Source organism: Leishmania panamensis, assembly GCF_000755165.1.
Source record: "Leishmania panamensis strain MHOM/PA/94/PSC-1 chromosome 29 sequence".
Classification (NCBI taxonomy): Eukaryota; Euglenozoa; class Kinetoplastea; order Trypanosomatida; family Trypanosomatidae; genus Leishmania; species Leishmania panamensis.
This window is the reverse complement of record NC_025875.1, coordinates 35,126-55,259: the sequence shown is the minus strand read 5'-3', so window position 1 is coordinate 55,259 and position 20,134 is coordinate 35,126. Positions and strand designations below refer to the sequence as shown.

At 57.8% G+C, this 20,134-nt stretch overlaps 6 protein-coding genes across 6 annotated transcripts in view, besides 1 other annotated feature; all 6 read left to right on the top strand.

The window, feature by feature from the left end:
- Positions 1 to 1,815: 1,815 nt before the first annotated feature.
- Positions 1,816 to 3,525, top strand: LPMP_290160 (hypothetical protein; the record flags this gene model as incomplete). The annotated part of the gene is made up of 1 exon (XM_010702608.1): positions 1,816 to 3,525. One exon carries the CDS (start codon positions 1,816 to 1,818, stop codon positions 3,523 to 3,525), a length of 1,710 nt encoding a protein of 569 aa, XP_010700910.1.
- An 854-nt stretch (positions 3,526 to 4,379) lies between these two features.
- Positions 4,380 to 6,458, top strand: LPMP_290150 (hypothetical protein; the record flags this gene model as incomplete). The annotated part of the gene is made up of 1 exon (XM_010702607.1): positions 4,380 to 6,458. One exon carries the CDS (start codon positions 4,380 to 4,382, stop codon positions 6,456 to 6,458), a length of 2,079 nt encoding a protein of 692 aa, XP_010700909.1.
- A 1,674-nt stretch (positions 6,459 to 8,132) lies between these two features.
- LPMP_290140 (DNA-directed RNA polymerase I-like protein) lies at positions 8,133 to 9,146 on the top strand (the record flags this gene model as incomplete). The annotated part of the gene is made up of 1 exon (XM_010702606.1): positions 8,133 to 9,146. The coding sequence occupies one exon, from the start codon at positions 8,133 to 8,135 to the stop codon at positions 9,144 to 9,146; it is 1,014 nt and encodes a 337-aa protein (XP_010700908.1).
- A 1,170-nt stretch (positions 9,147 to 10,316) lies between these two features.
- On the top strand, positions 10,317 to 12,812 carry LPMP_290130 (hypothetical protein; the record flags this gene model as incomplete). The annotated part of the gene is made up of 1 exon (XM_010702605.1): positions 10,317 to 12,812. The coding sequence occupies one exon, from the start codon at positions 10,317 to 10,319 to the stop codon at positions 12,810 to 12,812; it is 2,496 nt and encodes an 831-aa protein (XP_010700907.1).
- Positions 12,813 to 14,075: 1,263 nt separating this feature from the next.
- On the top strand, positions 14,076 to 16,805 carry LPMP_290120 (proteasome regulatory non-ATPase subunit, putative; the record flags this gene model as incomplete). Its single annotated transcript, XM_010702604.1, has 1 exon — positions 14,076 to 16,805. The coding sequence occupies one exon, from the start codon at positions 14,076 to 14,078 to the stop codon at positions 16,803 to 16,805; it is 2,730 nt and encodes a 909-aa protein (XP_010700906.1).
- Positions 16,806 to 18,630: 1,825 nt separating this feature from the next.
- Positions 18,631 to 19,120: a repeat region.
- A 394-nt stretch (positions 19,121 to 19,514) lies between these two features.
- Positions 19,515 to 20,134, top strand: part of LPMP_290110 (hypothetical protein) — a gene marked incomplete at both ends in the record, with an annotated part of 8,652 nt that continues 8,032 nt past the window's right edge. The window contains one exon of the mRNA XM_010702603.1: positions 19,515 to 20,134. Coding sequence (XP_010700905.1) covers positions 19,515 to 20,134 — 620 coding nt within the window.

The window sequence follows — 20,134 nt, the reverse complement described above, 5'->3', positions numbered from 1 at the left end:
CCCGCCCCCCCCCCCCCCCGACCCGTCTTCGTTGATCGGGTACGCCGAAGAAGGCGCGGCAGCTCCATCTGAGCACCGCGTTGTTCCCCACACCTCGTTTTTTTTTGTTTTCAGCTCTGTGGAATCGCCAAGGAGAAGGCGAAGAGATCTTTTTATATTCTCTGCTTGTTTGCTTTGCTTGAAGAGCACACCTCGGCGCCTTGACTGTGAAGGTGGTACCCCTGACAAATGCACACGCGGTCATCACATCTTCGCCCTTGGGGTTCCACCTTGTAAAGGTATTTCCCCCCGTTTTAGTATTCAGTGTAGTTTTATTCTCGTTTACAGTGCAGGTTTTCCCTTTTCCTCTGAAGTAGGTGTCGGTCAGTGTGTTGCCATGCAGGTTCTCAGTGTGTGAGGAAGCAAGCGTACCGACAAGTCTCTTGCTCGGTGGTTTTGAGCGGATAATGCTGTCTACAGAGAGCGCGCTTACAACGGCCTCTACCAAATAAAAGTAAGCATTCTGTCGACAGCGCAAGAGTGTGTCACCGCCCGTCTTGCGAGCAGCAACATGTCTGCGTGTGCTCCCTCCCACAGCAGAGGTACTGGAGCTGTGCTTGGCCAGGGCCCCGACGATGTTGCTCCCGTCGCCGCTAGAAGGATGAAGTGCCGTCTTTGCCAACAGCCTGCTTACCGAGTAGCTGTGACACGCAAGCTTAGTGAAGTCGCGGAGAAATTTGCCCCCCTCCCCCCTATACGGAGGTAGGTCGAGAAACGCAAGCGACTAGCAGGAGTTACCAGCAATCTGCGTTACGTTCTTTTCATTCTTTCACCTCTCTTTACGCAGTCGAGACGACAATCTATGTTTGAGCTGGATGTTGGTCCCATTATTGGAGCTACCGCCTCGAGACTCACATCCGCCCATACACCTTGTATGGCTGTGGAGCTGCCTGCACGCGCGACAGCGCTGCGTCTGTGCTGCGTTCGCCTTTCGCTGACCGATTTGTGTGCTCAACGACTGCAAAACCAACGTAAACGACGACATGATGCACCGCGTTCATCTGACCTGCCGTGACTTGTCATCCTCCATCTGTGAGTGTTCTCTCGTTTCTTTGTCCTCCCCCCTTCGGCGTGCCGGTTGGCACGGGAGGGGAGCCTCGCTCTCTTTAGTCGGAGCAACACTGGCACGAGTGCGTGCCTTCATTGTGTCGTGCATCTCTTGCCCTACTCGTGTCCCCTTTCTTCTCTGCTACGCGTCCCTGCTGCTTATATTTCCTCCCTTCACTCTAGCTGGTTCCTCTCTTTCTCCGCGCGTCCATGCCGCCGGGAAGTCCACCGGGGCCCTGTGGACCTGCACATCGTTGTGCGCGCGTTTTTTCTCTTTTAGTGTCTGCGTCTGTACACGTATGCGGGTGAGTGGGCATATTTCAGGCTGCAGTGGAGTCGGATTGTTTACTCATTGCCTGCGCGGGTGCCGGTGCATTTTCGTTTGTCCCTCTGCCACGTTACGTTGCCTGATCCCCTCTTGTCGTGTTATCGTCTTGGTTGCATTCTCTCCGCTGGCGTTAAGCCTTTCACACCTCTTTCTCCCTCTGCAGCTGTGCCCAGACGAGGTGGCATCAATTTATACGGCAAAGACTGTGAGAGACACACGTGCGCACACTCACGCGGAACTGCAGCATCTTGCCTTCTTAAGTGGAAGACACAAATCTGTCCCTTTCATCTCTCCCGTACTCTCTGGAGGCGGGCCTGCAGAGAGAAGCGTGCGTGCGAGTCGCTCTCTGCCCTCCAGATCCTCCGTGAGACTATTCTTTGTCTTTCATCTCCTTATTTGAAATGGCGTCGAGTACTCGGCGAGGCCTTTTGCAGCTCGGGGCGCACAGCTGCGTTGTGCAGTCGCTGCACATCGTCTTTGTGGCTCTCTTTACTGAATACTACGTACATGGCTTCCTACTCGTCGTGGACACGCCCAATGTGAACACGGCAGGTCTCACCGACATGCGTGGATGGCGCTTGCGTATGTCCAAGCTAGGCCTTTGTGCTCTCATTGCCGCTCAGCTGGTGTACATAGTTTGCAGTGCCCTTGATCGAGCCGGCGTCGTCGCATTCTCATCTGTCGCCGCACGCGCGTGGCGACTGGCACCACAGCAGTGTCTGGGGTCAAATGAACATCGTTTCACGTTTGTGTTTGGCGTGTCGTGGTGGGTGCTGCGACTCCCTCTCGTGCCGTCAGCCGTGTCTTTTACACTGGCGACCGCAGTCTTTAGTATCTTCTCGGATCGCTGCACCGCATATGCTCAGAACGCAGCGCGCGAAATGGCGGCGCAGCGACCGAAGGAAGAGCCGTGGGTGCAACTTGCGTCGCGTGCCGCGTCGGGTGGCGCTGCTGTGGTGGTGCTCGTCGCCGCGCTGCTGTACGACGGCTCCTCTCCAACGAGGGAGCCCCTTCGCGGGTTTCATTGGTACCTTCTCGTTTTGTGCATCGCGGCCGTGTGTGTCTTAAGTGGCGCGCAACGATGGCGACGCAGTGGGCACGGAGAGGGCGCACTGAGCGCGGCGCGAGAGGAGTGCAGCGTGGGCTCGCGCTCCGTCTCTGGGTTCGGGGATGCTGCGATGGTGGAGTTTCACACCTTTGTGCGGCAGACGTGGCAGCGGCGTTCAATGAGAGCGTTCCTGGTCGTACGTGGGTTGCACTGTTATGCTCATGCAGCTGTGGTTGGGTTCTTTCATCTCTTCCTCACATTGGGCTGTGCGCCCCACCTGTCGGCGTCGGTGCGGGCGGTCATCCTGACTCTTGTTGTTGCAGCGCCGTCTTTCCTCGCGCCGATGCACGCCGCAGGCGTCAATGTGGTGGGAAAGAAGTGCCTCGTGCTCGTAATGCTGCTCGGTATGTTTGCGCTGAGCCTTGTATCGCTGATGGCAGCCTTCCTCACCCGGGGAGCGGCCGATGTGGCGGCCGCGTCGACATTTGGAGAGGGCAGTACTGCAGCCAGTTCAGTTGCCGCGATATGGCTGTGTGCGGTGCTGCTGACACTGCTGCGTCTTCTGCTCGATAGTGTGCGTGCCGTGCTTGACCTGGCGCAAGAAGATGTGGTGGAAGAGGATGTCGTTATCTTCGACCGTGCGGCACCAATGGCGGCGTGGTCAGAGCGACTCTGTGCTGTTGTTACAGCGCCGATGGAGTCACTCGGCCGCATCACAGCGCTCTTGCTGCTCGCCTTCACGCATGCGTTTGAGGGTGTTGCAATGGTCTCAACCGCCACCACCAGCAGCACCGCAAACCCTCGGGTAGCTTCTATGACGCCGAAGGCTACGACTGCTTTGGCCTTGAGGCGGGCGGTGTCGTCGAGCGTTTCCCCTGCCGCCGTGGTGACGACGAGCATGGCTCCCACAGTGCTTGCATTGCTGAGTCTGCATACGTGCGGGGTGACGCTGACGATGCTTGTGGTCTGGCATCGCTACTACAACCTGGAAGGGAGGCACCTGAGGTTTGTTCAAATGACCACTCGCAGGCGCAAGGACGAGCAGTCCGTGGCCCTCGTATGAAGCCGAGGCGCCCGCAGCATCGTGTGGAGAGTGGCAGCGCACTTTTTTCTCGTTTTTTTCTTTGTTTGGACTCCGAACGGCTCGCTCGAGCTGCGGCCAAAGTGCGCGTGTTGTTTTTCACTGCCTTCAGAATCACGACACCAACTGTTGAAGTACGGAAGCAAGCGAAGGGCCAGCACCACCGTTAAGGTCACCTGAGCCTTAATCTCTCACTTTCTCTTCATTTCTCCATGTCTGCGCTACCCACGGCAGCTATACAAACGATGACTGAGTACCCCTTCTGCGGCTGTGTAGGAAGCGTGCACGCGGATTGGTGAGGGGTGTGAAGAAGAGAGAGCGAAGTATCAAGGGCGAGGGCGACTTTGACGGAGCGCCGTTTCAGTCCTCAAAGGGCGTCCCTCTAGCAACACCATATGGGATACTGTACGCCGACCCGAACTTCGAGGAGGGGGGGGGGGCGGTGCCAGCACGTGCACACTGCCAAGATTGAAGGCCAGCGTTCTCGCTCTTGTGAAGAACTTGCAGTGCTCACCAGCATCTGCGTTCTCTTGAGGCTTTAAAGACCCCTTCTGCTGCTATCTTTTCTCACTTCTCCTCCTCTTCCCCTTCTACGCTCTATGTGGCTACCCCCTCTGCAATGCGCTCCAGTCGCAGGCTATCGCCTATCTTTAACCCATCGCTGTTTGCGTTTTTTTCTTTACTGTCCTTCAGCCTGCACAGCTGAAAGCGGTATAGTGCCCACACGCCAACCCCAACAAGCACTGGACATCTGCCTCACCACTCTCCCTCTGATTCTCTGTTCATTGCTCTTGACTTCATACTTTCTTTTCCCCAGTTGCGACGACAACGGAACGATGTCTGTGCGCCCCATCACGGGCATGCGTCCGCCGACGACGGGGACGGCTTTCTCTGCCACAGGTTCTTCTCATACTGGATCGGTGCGGCCGACGACGACGATGGGTGGCGGCACCACTCTCGGCCGTATCCAGGCACAGGTGCAGGAGGGCACGTTCACCTCTACTGTCTATGGCTACATCCGCGACCATCAGTACGAAGAGGCGGTGGAGCTACTGGCGACGCAGCTGGAGGAGTTTCCGCGCAGCCGCGCTGCTGTGTCGCTCATGGCGTACTGTTACTACATGATGGGTGACTACGGCGAAGCCGCCAGTCTCTACGAGCAGCTTACGAAGATCTGCCCCAGCATTGAAGAGTACCGTGTGTACTACGCCCAGTCCCTGTACAAGGCCGGCGCCTACGCGGAGAGCAACCGCCTGTGTACTGTGATCACCTCTCCGCAGAACCAGATCGCTGTCAATAAGTTACAGGCGGCCATCGCGTATGAGCAGGAGGACATCCCACAAACGAAATCATTCCTCGAGCAGGCCCCGTCGACCGACACGGACATGCTCGTGCTGCGCGCCTGCGTGCTGAGTAAGGAGGGGAGCCACGAGGAGGCGCTAGAAAAGTTCAAGGAGGCACAGAGCACCATCGGTTTTTCGGCGGCGCTGACGTACAACATGGCGCTCATGTACTACAAGATGGAGCAGTACGGTCCAGCCCTGCGACACTTAGCTGAGATCATTGACCATGGTGTCGAAGGGCACCCGGAGCTGAACATTGGCACGAACACCGAGGGAGGCGAGGCCCGCTCAGTGGGCAACACACAACTTCTGAGGGATACGGCCCTCATCGAGGCCTTTAATCTCAAGGCGGCCATCGAGTATGTCTCGAAGAACATGCAGGCCTCGAAGGAGGCACTCACGGACATGCCGCCCCGCACCGATGAAGAGCTCGACCCTGTCACACTGCACAACACTGCCCTCATCAACATGGACGAGAACCCGACGAACGCGTTCAAGAAGTTCAACTTCTTACTCCAGAACCCGCCCTTCCCGCCCGAGACGTTTCAAAATTTGCTTCTCTTCTACTGCAAATATCAGTACTACGACCTGGCCGCGGACGTACTAGCGGAGAACCCGCACCTTGCGTGGCAGTACCTCTCGCAGAACAACCAATCGCTCTACGACTTCCTCGACGGCCTCATCACGGCCCAAACCTCGCCGGCGGAGGCGTACCGCAAGTTCGACGTTCTCGCACAGAAGATGGTACAGCAGCTGCGCCATTTGACGCGCCGCATTCAGGAGGCCGACCAGAGTCAGGACGCGGCGGTTGCGAGGATGGCGGTGCGCACCTACGATGTCACCTTGGAGGAGTACATCCCCGTTCTCATGGCGCAGGCGAACATCTACTGGGAAATGGAGAACTACCCGATAGTGGAGCAGCTCTTCCGCCAGTCGGCCGACTTCTGCTCCGAGAACGACGTATGGAAGCAGAACGTGGCGCATGTCTTCTTCATGCAGGAGACTAAATTCAAGGAGGCGATCCGGTACTACTTGCCTGTGGTGGAGGCAAACCGGGATAGCATTCTGAGCTGCAGCGCTATTGTACTCGCGAACCTCTGCGTCTCGTACATCATGACCGCGCAGAACGAGCAGGCAGAGGAGATCATGCGCCGCATCGAGCGAGCAGAGGAGCGGCTGACTTACGAGGACCCCTCCAAACAGCCGCTGCACTTGTGTATTGTGAACTTGGTTATCGGAACCCTCTACTGCTCCAAGGGGAACTTCGAGTTTGGCATCTCCCGCATCATCAAGTCGCTGGAGCCATACGACCGTAAGATCATGACGGACACGTGGTTCTATGCTAAAAGGTGTTTCCTCGCGCTGGCCATGAATCTGGCAAAGCACATGGTAGCCCTGAAGGATTCCTCTTTCGAAGAAATCCTCTTCTTCTTTGACCAGGCCGACTTGCACGGCGAGAAGGTTTTCGCCTTCATTCACCCCGACCCATCCAAGCAGGACACGTCGCCGCGCAACACCGTTCGTTGGGAGGCACGGCAACTGAAGAAACTGTACCTGACACTCAAGGAGTGAGGAGGTGCGTAGCGGGGGTGCGTGCGCTGTACCGTTTCCGATGTGAGAGCTTCTTTCTATTTTGGCCCCTCCAGTGGTCACTGCCGTAGAACTCTACACTAGAAGTCGCTGTGCGTACAAAATCCTTTCGAAGAATGAGCGGGCAGGGCGGTGTGTGTGTGTGTGGGGGGGGGTAGGGGTACGCTCAGGCTTGTTTTCTTGTCAAGATGCATGTTGAGTGGGTAAGAAGAGGATCGAGCGGGGCGAGTGTGCTTTGGAGAGACGGTAAGGCGAAGACTTCCGCTTGTGACCACTTCGGAAGCGTAGACTATGGGCGTGCCTGCGCAAGCATATTCCTGCCGCCCCCCCCCCCCCCGGATAGGTTCCTCTTACTCGCTGCTAGGTGATTTATCATCTCTTCCCTCTGCCGCACCCCTACACAGTTGGCAGTTGTGCTGACTTCTCCGTGCACTCTTGTGTGAGTTTTCGGCCGTCTTCTTTCGCTCTTTTCTCTTTGTCCACGCGTTCGACTGAGTTCGCTGTGTGTTTCATGTATCTGGCAGCATCTCTGTTCTCCTCCCCCCGGTCCGTCTCATGGCTCTCAGGAGTACGCCCAGAAGCGCAAAGAAGAAAACCAAATGGAAGCGGGAGAATGGCGGTAATGCGCCCCACGAATGCTGACTGCCCATCTTGCGCTTGCAAAAGCAAAAGAACAGGCTCTGCGTGTCTGTGAGTGCGTGCCACTGTCTCTGCCCGTCGTTCTATCAGCGACTCCTATTTCGCTGCTCGAGTATTTCTTCTCTGAAGCAGTCCGGAGCCTCACCGACTGCTGAATGATTCCTGTAGACCTTCCTCTCCCTTCCCACATCACCCAAAAGGGCTCGCGTGTGCTTTTCTTTGCGCTTCTTCGCCGCACCGCTGGAGACGGTCTTTTCCCAGATTCACCGCCAATGTTTCTCGTCTCTCTTGTACGCTTCACCTTCACGCACGCACATAGACGGCTTTCTCGACTCTATTTCATCCCGCGGCGCTCTTATCAGCATTGTTGTGCACGTGTGCTGCTGTCCGTGAAGACGTGACGAGGAACTGCAGGAGAAGTAGAATTCAGGGAAAACAGAGAGACGCACGGCGGTGGTCAGCGTACACTGCGAGCACAGGTACAGAGCGAGACAGACACTACCTACTGTCGTACTCCGGTGTGTGCGTCTGGGGGTTTCTCCTCCGCTGTTCTCTGGACCTCTGCTGTATAAGGGTTACTCATTTTCTTTTGGTGTTCCCTGTTCACGCGCGTCAGCAGCACCCTGACCGGTTTCTCTCCCTCCTGACTGCCACCTTTCCCAGCGTTCGGCTCACTCTGTTGCTGCCCAAAGGCCCAGTAGGCCAAAGGGCTGTCTCGCTTACGAGGGTGGAGGTCGCCCAAAGAAGCGCCGAAGGGCGGTGTGGTGCATCGTATCGGGCACTTCCGCACCTCTGCGATTGGGAGGCTCTTTTCGTTTTGCTTTTGCTTCTCGTGCCATCGGCCAAGGGGCACTGCGGGAGACGCGATCAGCGGTCCGCGAGCCCACTCAACAAGTGTAAAGCGGAAAGCACAGAGATACCGAGAGAGAGTGTGTGCGCGTGTGTGCAGGCGTGTGGGGATCGCAAGTGCGTTGTTGCCCTCTTCGTTTGTGCTTCTGTGCGCCTGTCAGCAACGCCATGAAGCTCGAGATCATCGAGTGCGTGAGAAAAGAGCACGCCGCGGGTGAGACGCTGACGTTTCAGCTCAACGAGGTGGACAGCTCGTTTGCCAACGCACTGCGACGTGTTATGCTGGCAGAGATTCCGACACTCGCCATTGAGTATGTGACAATCCGGCAGAACACATCGGTGCTGCCGGATGAAATGATTGCACACCGGCTCGGCCTTGTGCCGCTCTTCTCCGAGAAGGCGAAGCGCTTGAACTTCCCACAAGATTGTGGCTGTGGCGGGAGCGGATGCCCAGACTGCCAGATTACCGGCTCCTTGAAGGTGCAGTGCCCGCCAAATCAGCACAGCAAGCAGGTGTTCATTGGCGATTCCCTGCAGATTGATAGCGCTGAGGTGTACCCAGTGAGTGCGGAGGAGCATGGCATTTGGCTGGTCACTCTGGGACGCAGCCAAGTGTTGGATCTGAATGTCTTAATACGCAAGAACATTGCCAAGACGCACGCCAAGTTTATGCCGGTGGCGACGGTGGCGATGCGCTACGCTGCTGAGATCCTCCTCAACCCCAACGGGTTCCAGGCACTCGGGAAGACGAACGCGCGTGAGTGGGTGGCGCGCTGTCCGCGGAACGTCTTCCGATTTGTCGAGCGCACTGGACAGGTGGAGGTACAAGACGAGGGGGCTTGCATCTTCTGCCGCGAGTGCACATCGCAAGAGCCCCCGTTTGACAAGCTCCCCGAGCCGCTCGTGTTTGTGCGGCAGAGGAAGAGTAAGATGGGCTACTTCGACTTCACCTTCGTAGTGGAGTCGACTGGGGTGCTGCCGGTGCTGCAGATTGTGTACGATGCAGTGGCGGTGTTGCGCAAGAAGCTGCAGCGGGTGAGCGAGGGTCTCATGAAGAACCCGAATGCGGACGGCGTGATGACGCGCACGATTGGCCAGTCCACGACTGCCCCGGTGGTGCCCAACGCGGATGCCGTGCGGAAGGGAGCGGAGGAGGATAACCTAGACTTCACAATGCAATAGGCGCGTCGGCATTGTACGTCTCGGTGAACGCAGCATAGAAGGTGTGCAGATCACGGGAAACCCCGCCCAGCCCTGCGACTTGTGTGGTGCATGGCGCGCTGTCTCTGTCTATCCTGGTGTCTCGCGCAGCTTTTCTGTGTGACTGGAGGAGGCGACCAGGAGGAAGAAGCGAAAGGCGCACACGCATTTCCCCCTCCACCCCCACTGGTGGACGTTGTCGTTGCTGTGGCGCCGGCTGCGGCGAATCCATTTCTTGACTTTCGTGTTGTATCTTCTCTGAGGTGAGGCGGTAGCGGCTGGAGTGATAGGTAAGGCGATGCGCTCTCCCCACTCCCTGTGTTAAGGCACGCTATAAATTGGCCTCCAAGCCACAGCAGCAACTACCCAAGGCATCATGTGCATTCGGAGAGGGGCGAGAGGAGGAGGCGCAGAATGGCGGCAGCTCTAATAGCCACTCATGCGCTTACTCGAGAAGAGAAAGAAGGGGGCGGAAGGGGAGGCGGTTCACTTCTACATCTCGCTCACCCCGGAGCCCAATCCTCCGTCGCCTATGTATCCATCATTGACGTTAGTGCTCGCCATGGCACCTACTCTTACTGCAAACTCTTTCGCCCCCCCTCCCCCTCTTCCCAATGGGGTGACGGTGGCAGAGGAAGAAGAGATTCACTTCACGCCACATTGTGCCTCGTTCCGTATCATGTTCTCTCTCTCTGTTGCACACGTAACGCCTCCCACTCTTCTTCTTCCTTGCACCCACGCTGTGGCGCTCATGTATGTGGATGTGCTTGGGCATCTACACGTGTGGAATAGCCGCTTGGGCGACTCCAACGCCACCACCGCCACAGCGAGCTTTTCTTCATTTGCTGTCAGGGTTGGGCGTGGTGGTGCCTTGACGCGCACCTCCTTATCTCTCTTGCGCTGGCTGACATCGTTTTTCCTCCTCCACCGCCGACGGCAGCCATGGAGGCGCCGCCCACCTTTTCATCCCGTGTGGGCCCGTCATCCACGCGTCTGCCAGGGCTGTCAAAGAGGGGCGCGCCACCGCGCGTTGGTGCGACTCGCACGGTTCCGTGCGTACGGCAACGATCTACAGGGCTACTGGGGCTGCTGGAGCGTGGTGCCGTCGGGCCAGAAATTGATTTGGAACCTCTGCTCACGACGGACGGCCCCATGCGGTCGCAGCGGGTGCAGCTGCACAAAGCACCAGATAAGCGGCAGCGCCGTCCGCACGTCATGACCGAAAAATCTGGCTTCAACTCTGTCCGCGCCTACAAGTTGGACATGGAAGAGGTATCCAAAATACCAGCCTCTCTGAATCTGAGCGAGCTTCAGGAGTGGGAGGCGACACAGGCACAGGAGAGGCGTGTGCAGCGGTGCACCGTGACTGCCGCGGCGTCCCCGACAGCGAGCCCTCCGCGGATGTCTGCGTCTGGCTCGTCTCCATCATTGGTTGGTGCTACAGCTGACTCGCTTCACGCCGCTGGTCCCGTACGAGAGGACACGCGCACCTACACGGAGCTGCTTGACTGGTACTCGATGCACGAGTTCATCATACGCAAGGGAAAGACGCTACGCAACACGCCTGAGTTTGCCTCCTTCAAGCGGCACTACGCGTCAAGCTGGAGCGAGGTAGAGCGCCTTATCGAGGTACTAGAGGAGATGCTGCTGAGCTACAGTGTTGAGCTGGTCTACGTGGATGGTAAGCGGCTCGCCCAGCTGGCCTCTTACCAGGCGCCCGACTTAATCTCTACGACGGAGATGCTAGAGTGCATCACGAACGCCGAGGAGGTGCTCCCCTTGCTCATGGATGCGTCACGCCCCTACCGCTACGGCCACCAGCGTCAGCAAGTGGCGTCTGCCAAGATCCAGTCGACGTGGCGCATGTATCGGCAGCGCATCGCCTACATCCACCTGCTGATCGGCACCCGCGCTGCTATTTCCATTCAGCGACAGTGGGCAATGTACCGCGCACTCTGCATGACGCGTCGCACCATTCGATCCTTCCGCGAGACTCGCATGAAGCAGTGGCAAGAGACGATGAGGGAATTCAGGGCTGCATGGCCGCGCATTGAAGAGAGCCGTCGCACGGTAGTTCACCTTCCTTCTCTTTCTTACCCCACTTACCAAGCGAAGAGGATGCCCTTCTACGAAGCGAGGCAGCTGGGGCAGCTAACACGACTGAGCATGCTAGTGGACCCGCGCGTGCAGCTTGTCGTTGTGGTGCCGGTGAGGCCGGAGGCGGAGGTGCAACAGTATTACACAAGTCTGCTTGCCGAGAGCGGCGTGCCAACTGTCGCCGGTCGCTTGACGTTTGTGGTACCCGAGAACACACAGCGGCTTCCTGCTGGGATGAGTCTCACACGTATAGTGCTGCTCTCCCCGCGTCTCCTAAAGCTGCTCTCTGCCCTGTGTACTGGCAAGCCAGCCTACATCGTACCCGGCGTCGTTGGGGCAGAAGAGCTGACATTGGCAACGCAGCTGAACATACCGCTGCTGTCGTCAGAGCCGCGTCTGGTGCAGGGCTACGGCTCCAAGAGCGGTTGCAAGCGCTTACTGGAGGCTGCGGACGTTCTGACACCTCCCGGCACGACGCAGCTGCACTCTAGAACGAACCTCTTGCATGCCTTGACGGGCCTCATCCTCAGTCGCCGCGCAGTCCAGCGTTGGCTGATCAAGTTGGAGAACGAGTTTGGCAGTCAAGGCCACGCATACCTCGACGTGAGCCGCCTACGTTCTCTGCAGGGCGTGGACTCTGGGGCTAGCTCCATCGACGCCGCGTCCCATGCCGCGCTGAGCGCGGCGGTGTTTCATGAGTTGGAGGTGCATGGTGCGAAGCGCATGCGGCTCTTGCATCCAAGCAGCTACCCCAACTGGGAGGCGTACCTCACCATGTTTGACACCGTGGGTGGATGTGTCGAGGCCGTTCTGCCCGGGCTTTGCGCCTCTGTCACGGCAAACTTGTTTGTCGCTCCTTCTGGTGTGGTGCGGATTGAGTCCGTAGTAGAGCCGCTTCTGGCCCCGGCCTTCACCGCAATGGGGTCACTCTTCCCATACCGCCCCAGTGTGCCGTACGCGGCGGTACGCGGCGCTTCTCTCAGCCTTGGCCAGGCGGCGTATCGCAAGCGTATTATAGGCTACCTGTCGGTCGACTTCGTGGTCACCAACGAAGTCGACGCCGAGAACACTGCTTCTTCCTCTTCTCAGCCGCGGCTCTGGGGTGTAGACGTGGACTTCGGGCTTACTACGCAGGCCTCTGTGCATGCGCTCGCCAGTGTCTTCAGCGGCAGTGTGTGGGACGAGAAGGAAGGCTCCTGTGTGAACCAGAGCACCGGCAAGCCGCTTGTGTATGTGTACAGCGGCGTTCTGTACAACCCGTACATTTCCTCTATTCGCCACTCCTCCTTCTTTTCCCTCTGCCGCAATCGAGGGCTCGCATACGACTGCAGTCGCCAATCGGGGATCGTCTTTCACTTCCTCAACGTCCTGCTGTGCAATTGCCTCGGTGTACTGTCGGTCGGCTCTGGGGAGGAGCGTGTGGTACAGCAGATAACAGAATTCCAGGCGCTCCTGAACATGGAGCTTCCCGTTCAAGGTCAGCATTCGGCTGACAGCAACTGCGTGTACTTTGCTTCCCTCGTCCGACAGCTCTCGCAGTTCTTGGTGTGAGGAGAGAGTGAACGCGTATGATGGTGGCGGTAGGGCCGTTCGTGGCACGCCTCTATGTGTGTGTGCTTGTCGCCCACGTGCGGAGAGGTGGAGAGGTGTGTGTGGGACCTCTGTTTCTTCTGTCACGTGTGTGGGGGCGTCGATGTCTTTGTTTCCTTCCTGTTTTCCCTTGTTTGTCACCTACGATGTATAGAGAGGGCATGTTGTCCTGTCTGCCCCCCCCCCCCCACGCCACTGCTTGGAGTTTTATCATCACACTTCGCACGTTGGTGGCGTTTTTTCGGCGTACACTCACTCGCCGTCCCCCTCTTCTGGCTCTTCGTTTTGCTCTTCCCCGACGCGCTTAACTCACACGAGGAGCGTCGGTGCGGCCCTGCCTCCTCCTCGTGTTCGATGCGTGTGCGCGGCTGTGTGTGCTGGCGCTCCTGCCCGGACCATGAAGCCGTGCTCCCATGTACACGCGTCCTCAGTAACTTGGGAGGCGCTTTGTCGTTGCGCGCACCAAGACGACTCCAACCCCAAAGCAAAACAGAACTGACACTCGAGACCCACGCACAGTGTGCATACACCCGCCTGCGCTGAGCAGCATACCTGCTGTGGACGTTTCGCTTAGCAAATGCCTCCATGACAGTCGTGAGGGCCTCCACCTGCGTTGCTGCATCTCAAGAGGTTTACCAGGATCGTCATGCTATGGCCTTCTCTTCTCCTTTCCACCCTCTCTCTATGCTGACACAGTCGTCTGTGCGTCGCGAGGCTGCTTCCTGACGTTCTTGCCATGCATGATACCTATCAAGGCTCGCCTCTTTAATGTCGCCTTCGCTCTTCTCTCTTCCCATTGGAATCCATGTCGAACACATGCGGTGGTGCGGCTGTCGAAGCATTTGGAAGCTGCACCACTGCAGGCCGCACTCTCCATTTTTCTTTTCTACTTCTCTCTCTTCATTCTGTCGTTCTCTTCCCGCAACGTGTTGTTGGCTCCGTCGCCCCCCTTTGTCTCTCTCTCTCTCTTTTCTCTCTGTCGACACTGGAACTGACAGCCACACCCGCAATTGTCGCTCTATTCCACATCACCTTTCCACTTCCTTAGAACTCCTCTCTCGCGCGCAATCAGCCCCGCATCCTCTCTCCCCTTCTCTCGCAAATTTCCGCCGTTCGGCGTCTCATTACCGCTACGAGGCGAGAGTGGCTGTCGTCTTATAAAACTACCACAACCTCCGCAACCCTCTCCTCGATACACTCCCGCTTCAGAGCGGTACGTCAGCTATGGACTCTAAAGGAAAGGAGGTGGTGGTCGATGTGCCATCGAAGGACCCACAGAAGAGCGACACCATCAATGAGAGGAAAAAGAAGGAGCATGAGCGCAAGATGAGCGAGGAGGACATGTTCATCAAGGAGGAGGTGGAGCTGCTTGTGGCGCGAGCCGCCGACAGCGATGTGGGTATCGCCAAGATTGCGGTGGAGCGCCTGGTGGATCTTCTTCAAACAAGCAGCAGCAGTAGCCTGGCTGCCGTACCACCGCCGTTGAAGCACGTCCGTGCTTTGTATCCGCAGCTGGAGGCGGCGCTCAAGAGCTCCCAGGACCCCTCTGTCTCGCGTCGCCTGCACGACCTCCTCTCCTTCATCTCCATGACGCTAGAGTCAGGCAGTAGCGGCTGCACACTACTGGAGCACAAACTCAAGGGTACGAAGAACGACTTGGCGCAGTGGGGCCACGAGTATCTCCGCTTTCTCGCCGGCGCCATCAGTGAGGAGTGGCGCGAGCGGCCCGCCAACAAGGAGTCGACCGACTCCCTGAATGGCTTTGTGGATCAGATCGTGTCCTACATGTTGGCACACCAAGACGAAGCGACGGCGATCGACTTGCTCATGGAGATCGACAGCGTCGTGCGCATTCTGCCGCTCGTGGAGGCGTCTAACTACAAGCGGATTGCAAGCTACATCGCAGCAATCAGCAAGTATTTGACTCGCCCCTCGGACAGCGAGGCGCTGCGTACGGTGTACGATATCTACAAGAAGATGCGGGCCTACCCAGATGCGTCGCTCATCGCCCTCATGCTGAATGATCGCAGCCTCGTTGCACAGCTGTTCAGGGAATGTACAGACAAACCGGACCGCCTGCAAATGGCGTTGTTGTGTGCCAGGCAGAGGTGCTTCCTTGATCTGGATTGTGAGGAGGACGAACTCTTACAGGATGCGAATGGCAACATGGGTCTCTCGCAGCTGTACCGCCACACGGCGCAGGAGCTCGGCTCCATGGCTCCTAAGACTCTGGAGGAGGTGTTCAAGATGTCGGCAGATGAGAAAAGCGGTCCGAAGGACCTGCAGAACAACTTGGTCTGTGCGTTTGTGAGCGGCCTGGCAAACTGCGGCTACGGCACTGACAAGTTCCTCTCCGACACCCCCACCTTTTTTTTCGACCAGCGTGAGGACCGCATCATCTCCACCACGGCTGCCCTTGGACTGCTACACCTGTGGGACCACACGGAGGGCCTCCAGCAAATTGATAAGTACTTCTACTCGGAGAGCACCTACGTGAAGGCTGGCGCGTGCCTCGCCTCTGGCATCGTCATGTGTGGGGTGAAGAATCCCTTTGATCCTGCGCTGGGGCTGTTATCAGAGCAGATCAACGCGCGAGAGACAGAGGTAGCTGTTGGTGCCATCCTTGGCCTGGGCTACGCCTACGCTGGCACGCGCAAGGAGGACGTTAAGGAGCTACTCATCCCGCTGCTGGCGGACTCGGAGCAGAAGCTCTTGGTGCAGTGCATGGCCGCCTACAGCCTCGCCACTGTGTTCGTGGCCTCTGCCGATGAGGACATCTCTGAGACGATGATGAACTGCCTCATGGAGGTGCCGGAGAGCAAGCTGAAGGAGCCCTGTGTGCGTTACCTGATCCTGGCACTCGGCTGCATGTTTCTGGGGCGCCAAGAAGCCGCGGACACCCTACTGGACGCCACCCGCGCGCTACCGGCGGTGATTCAGCGCTACACGGAGATTGTGGTGCGCAGCTGCGCTTTTGCAGCCACCGGTAACGTCGTCGTCATTCAGAGCCTCTTCCATGTCATCGCTGAGAACGACGACGCGCCAGAGAATGACGAGGAGAAGAACGAGGACGAGGCGGGTGGGGGCAACGCCAACGAGGAGGCAGCAGCGAAGCCAGAGGGGGAGGAGACGGTGCCACTGAATCACAAGGCGGCCGCTGTGCTCGGCGTCGGTCTCGTAGCCGTCGGCGAGGATCTCGGGATGGAGATGACAAAGCGGGCCATTATTCACTCGCTGCTAGCGGACACTGTTAGCAAAGGTAAGGATCCGATGTCAGGGCGCTGCGCGGTGCCGCTGGTCTACGCTCTTCTTTCCGCCGGCAACCCCAACATGCCGGTCGTGGAGACGCTGAATCGACTTGCCCACGACTCAGACCTGCCGACAGCCACCAACGCTATTACGGCGATGGGTATCGTTGCGGCCGGGAGCAACAACGCCCGCGTCGCCACGAAGTTGCGCAGTCTCTCCTCTTATTACCAGAAGCCAGTCTTTGCCGGGGCAACCTTTGCGGTGCGCCTGGCCGAAGGTCTCTGCGCGATGGGTAAGGGGCACCTCACCCTCTCCTGTCTGCAGAACGACAACAATGCAGTGAGCATGACGGCACTGATGGGTGTGCTGAGTCTTCTCCACAGCTCTCTGGACCTGTCGAACACGCTGCTTGGTGAATGTCACTACATGTTCTACGCGATTACCCCGTCAATTAGCCCACGTATGATGATGACTGTCAATGAGAATATGGAGCCGGTCGACTCCGTACTGGTGCGTGTCGGTCTGCCAGTGGACACGGTGGCCCTACCGGGCAATCCGAAAACAATCACCGGCTTTCAAACTCAAAAGACGCCGGTGCTGCTTAGCGCGACAGACAAGGTGGAATGCGCTGATGCCAAGTATGTGCCTCTTGGGACGGTACTGGAGGGCATTTGCGTCGTGAAGGAGCGGCCTCAGGGGGAATAGGGTTTGTGTACGTCGTACGGTAGAACGTAGTGGGCGTTTTGTTATTGTCCACATTCTCTTTTGTGTGCCCGTAGGCTGTAGTTAGGGATCTCGATCGTTTGACGCGCGCGAGCGTGCACGGTTGGACGCGGATGGGCGTGGCACTGCCCCTCTGTGTCGATGAAGGGACGAGATGAAAGGCACAAGCGCAGGCGTCGGTGCGTGCGTGTGACACGTACTCGTGCGAGTTTTTCCTGCTTGAAGAAGGCGAGGTGAGGGCACCGCCACTTCTCGTGCTAGAACATGCAGGCGTTGTTGACTCTGTCAAGCGGCAGCGCGCACTTGCTCGATCAGCGCCTTATGCTTCTTTGCTTTGACCGAGTGAGGTGGTTGCCTGCCTGTGCGTGCGACGGTGTCTCTCTCTCTGATTGATGTAATGCCGGTGGGCGGTTTATTTTTCCTTCTGTTTCGATTATTCGTCTCCTCTTCTTCAAGGCGTTCATATCGCGCGACGGTGTGTGCCGGCGGCGTGCACATAGACTGAGATGAAGCCTCCCTCATGACTACGTGACGAGGGACTCAGAAAGGTACGTGGGTGTCGCTTTGTTGGCGCGCGGATACAGCTGCATGGTCAGGTGTTTCTTCTTGCTGTGGCGTGCGTTCGCTGCGCCCCACGCATGCCTCCTTCCATTTTGTCGTCGATGAAGGGCAGCGGGCGGGCCCACATTCGCTGGCTTGGTGCGTATGTCTTCTTCCTCACCACATCCTCTTCAGCAGGTGGATGAGGGACTGGCGACTTTGTTTCTCACACACACACACTGACCTCTGCGGGTCGTATGATGTCTTTGGGAGCCACCGGTACTCACGGCAGGCTGCACCGTTCTGTGCGTATGTATGTTGTGTATCACGACACCATAGCCCCCATTTTTTCTTTCCCATCCAGCGTGACTTTCTACTTCACATAAAGTTGCGCACTGACCGTCAAGTCGTACTTCATGCCCAGCTCTGTCGCGGCTCTCCCTTGAACTGCTCCCTGCCCTCCTTATCTTCGCTACTGTTGTCCCTGAGCGACGTGAGCGACGACCCCCACTCAGTGGGGCGCAATACGCAAATTTCCACAACGAAGAACGTCACAAAACCGAAATGGACACGTTAAATTATCGTACCAGCCGCGGGTAGACCCCCCCCCCCCCCACACCCACACTCACACACGCACACAAACTTGCATACATACACGTGCACCCCCAGAGTGCACTCCTATCCTCAGAAGCAAGAGGAACCGCTTTGGGTGGATCTTCCTTCCCTCGCATCTCACGCTTTTTCCTCGGACAAGCGACTTCCTCCTTCCGTGCTTTACTGCTGTGTTGTGCGGCTTGTGTGTCTCCCACTTTTGCCAGCCCCCAATTGTCGTTTTCTTTTTTTCTCCGCCACCTACCAGGTGGGAATGCCGTTGACTGCAGACGGAGAAGCGGTAGAGTGGCAGCATAGCAAATGCCTACGCGCAAGTGCACTGACGTAACGTAGGCCGCTCGCGCTGTTACGTTCGCGTTTGTGAGTCTCGCAAACGGTACAGCTCACTCATCAGCGAACGCATCGACGTGTTGGTGTGAGCAGCGCTCCATCTTGTGACTTCCCCGTCTCGCTTCCCTATCGCTCCCTCATTATCCTTTGCGCGTGTGCCTCTGAGTGACTCAACGCGAACTTGACGTATCCGGGCTAACTTGCGGCCTCCCTTGCCTGTTACTTTTTCCTCTCGTTTTCCTTTGCTATTAGTTTCTCCTGCTTCTTCTCGCTGCCTTCCTGTCTTCGTGTGCTCTTCTAGCATTCAATTCCCTGTTCTGACAGTGGAGCACCCCAGTGCGCGGGATCCCAGGGTTCAGTACCCCACTCCGTGGGAAAGTCAGGCAGTTCCCCTATCCCCGCCAATGCCGCCCCACTTCTGGCGTTGACGGGGTCAGGCACCTGACGACGCCGGGGAGAGGCCAGAGCGAGATGCATCGCTACGGATGTCGGCGGGCCGCCCCTGGACGGCGATGCGTCGTGGCGACCCGCGACGGTGAACACGTCTGTGCGGCCCGTGTGGTGGGCAGGGTGTCTGCCTGGCTCGAGCGTCTCGCACCCGGCTCTCACTGCCTGCTGGCGCGCGGCGCCTGCGCCACCCCGAGGCAGATGGAGCACGTGGCGGCGTGTGGGGTGGGTGTGCAGCGTTCCCGACAGGGCCTGCGCTCAGATGACTGCGTCGGCGCGCTGCTGTGGCGCGTGCCTACGGCTGCTTTGCACGGCGCGGTGGGCCTGTGACCTGCCAGGGCCGGTGGTGGAGTGGAGTGTAGGTCCCTCCTTGTCGGAGCAAATGAGCCCACTGGGCGCATAAATGTGATACTCAAATATCCCCTTTGCCTCCTCTCTTTTTGATGTATTTGGGCAGTGCGTGTCGCCCCTTCATTGTCGCCTCCTCACCTCACAGGGAGTTGGCTGTCTTTTGTTAGACCATTTCTGCAGTGGTTTTCTTGTTTCTTCGGTGTTCTCTCAGCATTTCCGCGTCCGAGACGCTCCATTTCCTGTCTCGAACATTCTGGCCTACTTGATCGACCGCGGTGACTGGCAAGAGTGGTTTGTGCACGAAGCTGCAGCCCTGTTGTATTGAAGGCAGCCTTCCCAATCTTCGCCCTTTATTTCTATCTGGCTCTTGGGTGCTTTAGCGATTCCTTGCAGCTTGCAAGGCACACGACGATGGCAATGAGCACCAACAATGATATCGAGCGTCAAATCATGATGGAAATGGAAGCAGAGATCCATCGATCGCAAGGGCATCGTCGTGATCTATACGCTAGCCCTCCACCCTTTGAAATCACCCCTATCATTGAGGACCCGATGGAGGTCGCCAGGAAGGCAGAGGTAGAGCGAATTCAGCGTGAAATCGAAGAGCGCCTCCGCCGGAAACAGCAACAGCAGCGTGACCCTCTGCAGTTGTCGCCAAGTTCCCTGCCCAATCAAGGCGTGCCGGGTGCAATCTACAGCTCTTTACAGCAGCCCCAAAACCTCGCCTCGTTAACTGGAGTCCACATTCGTTCTACAGTCGATGCATCTCTTACCAGTGAGCCTAAGGACTACGCCGAGTCTGAAGGTCTGTCCGAACTTCGCCAAAAGGAGGAGGAACAGGCGAGGAGAGATACGGAGAATAAAACACCAATGAATGCGGAGGATAACCTGAGCAGCAACGCCTCCGTTCAAGTACTGCGGGAGGCGGAGGAGCAGCGCCGTCTGAGAGCGGAGGAAGCGGCTAGTCTGAGAGCGGAGGAAGAGGCCCGTCGTGAGGCGGAGGAGCAGGCCCGTCTGAGAGCGGAGGAAGA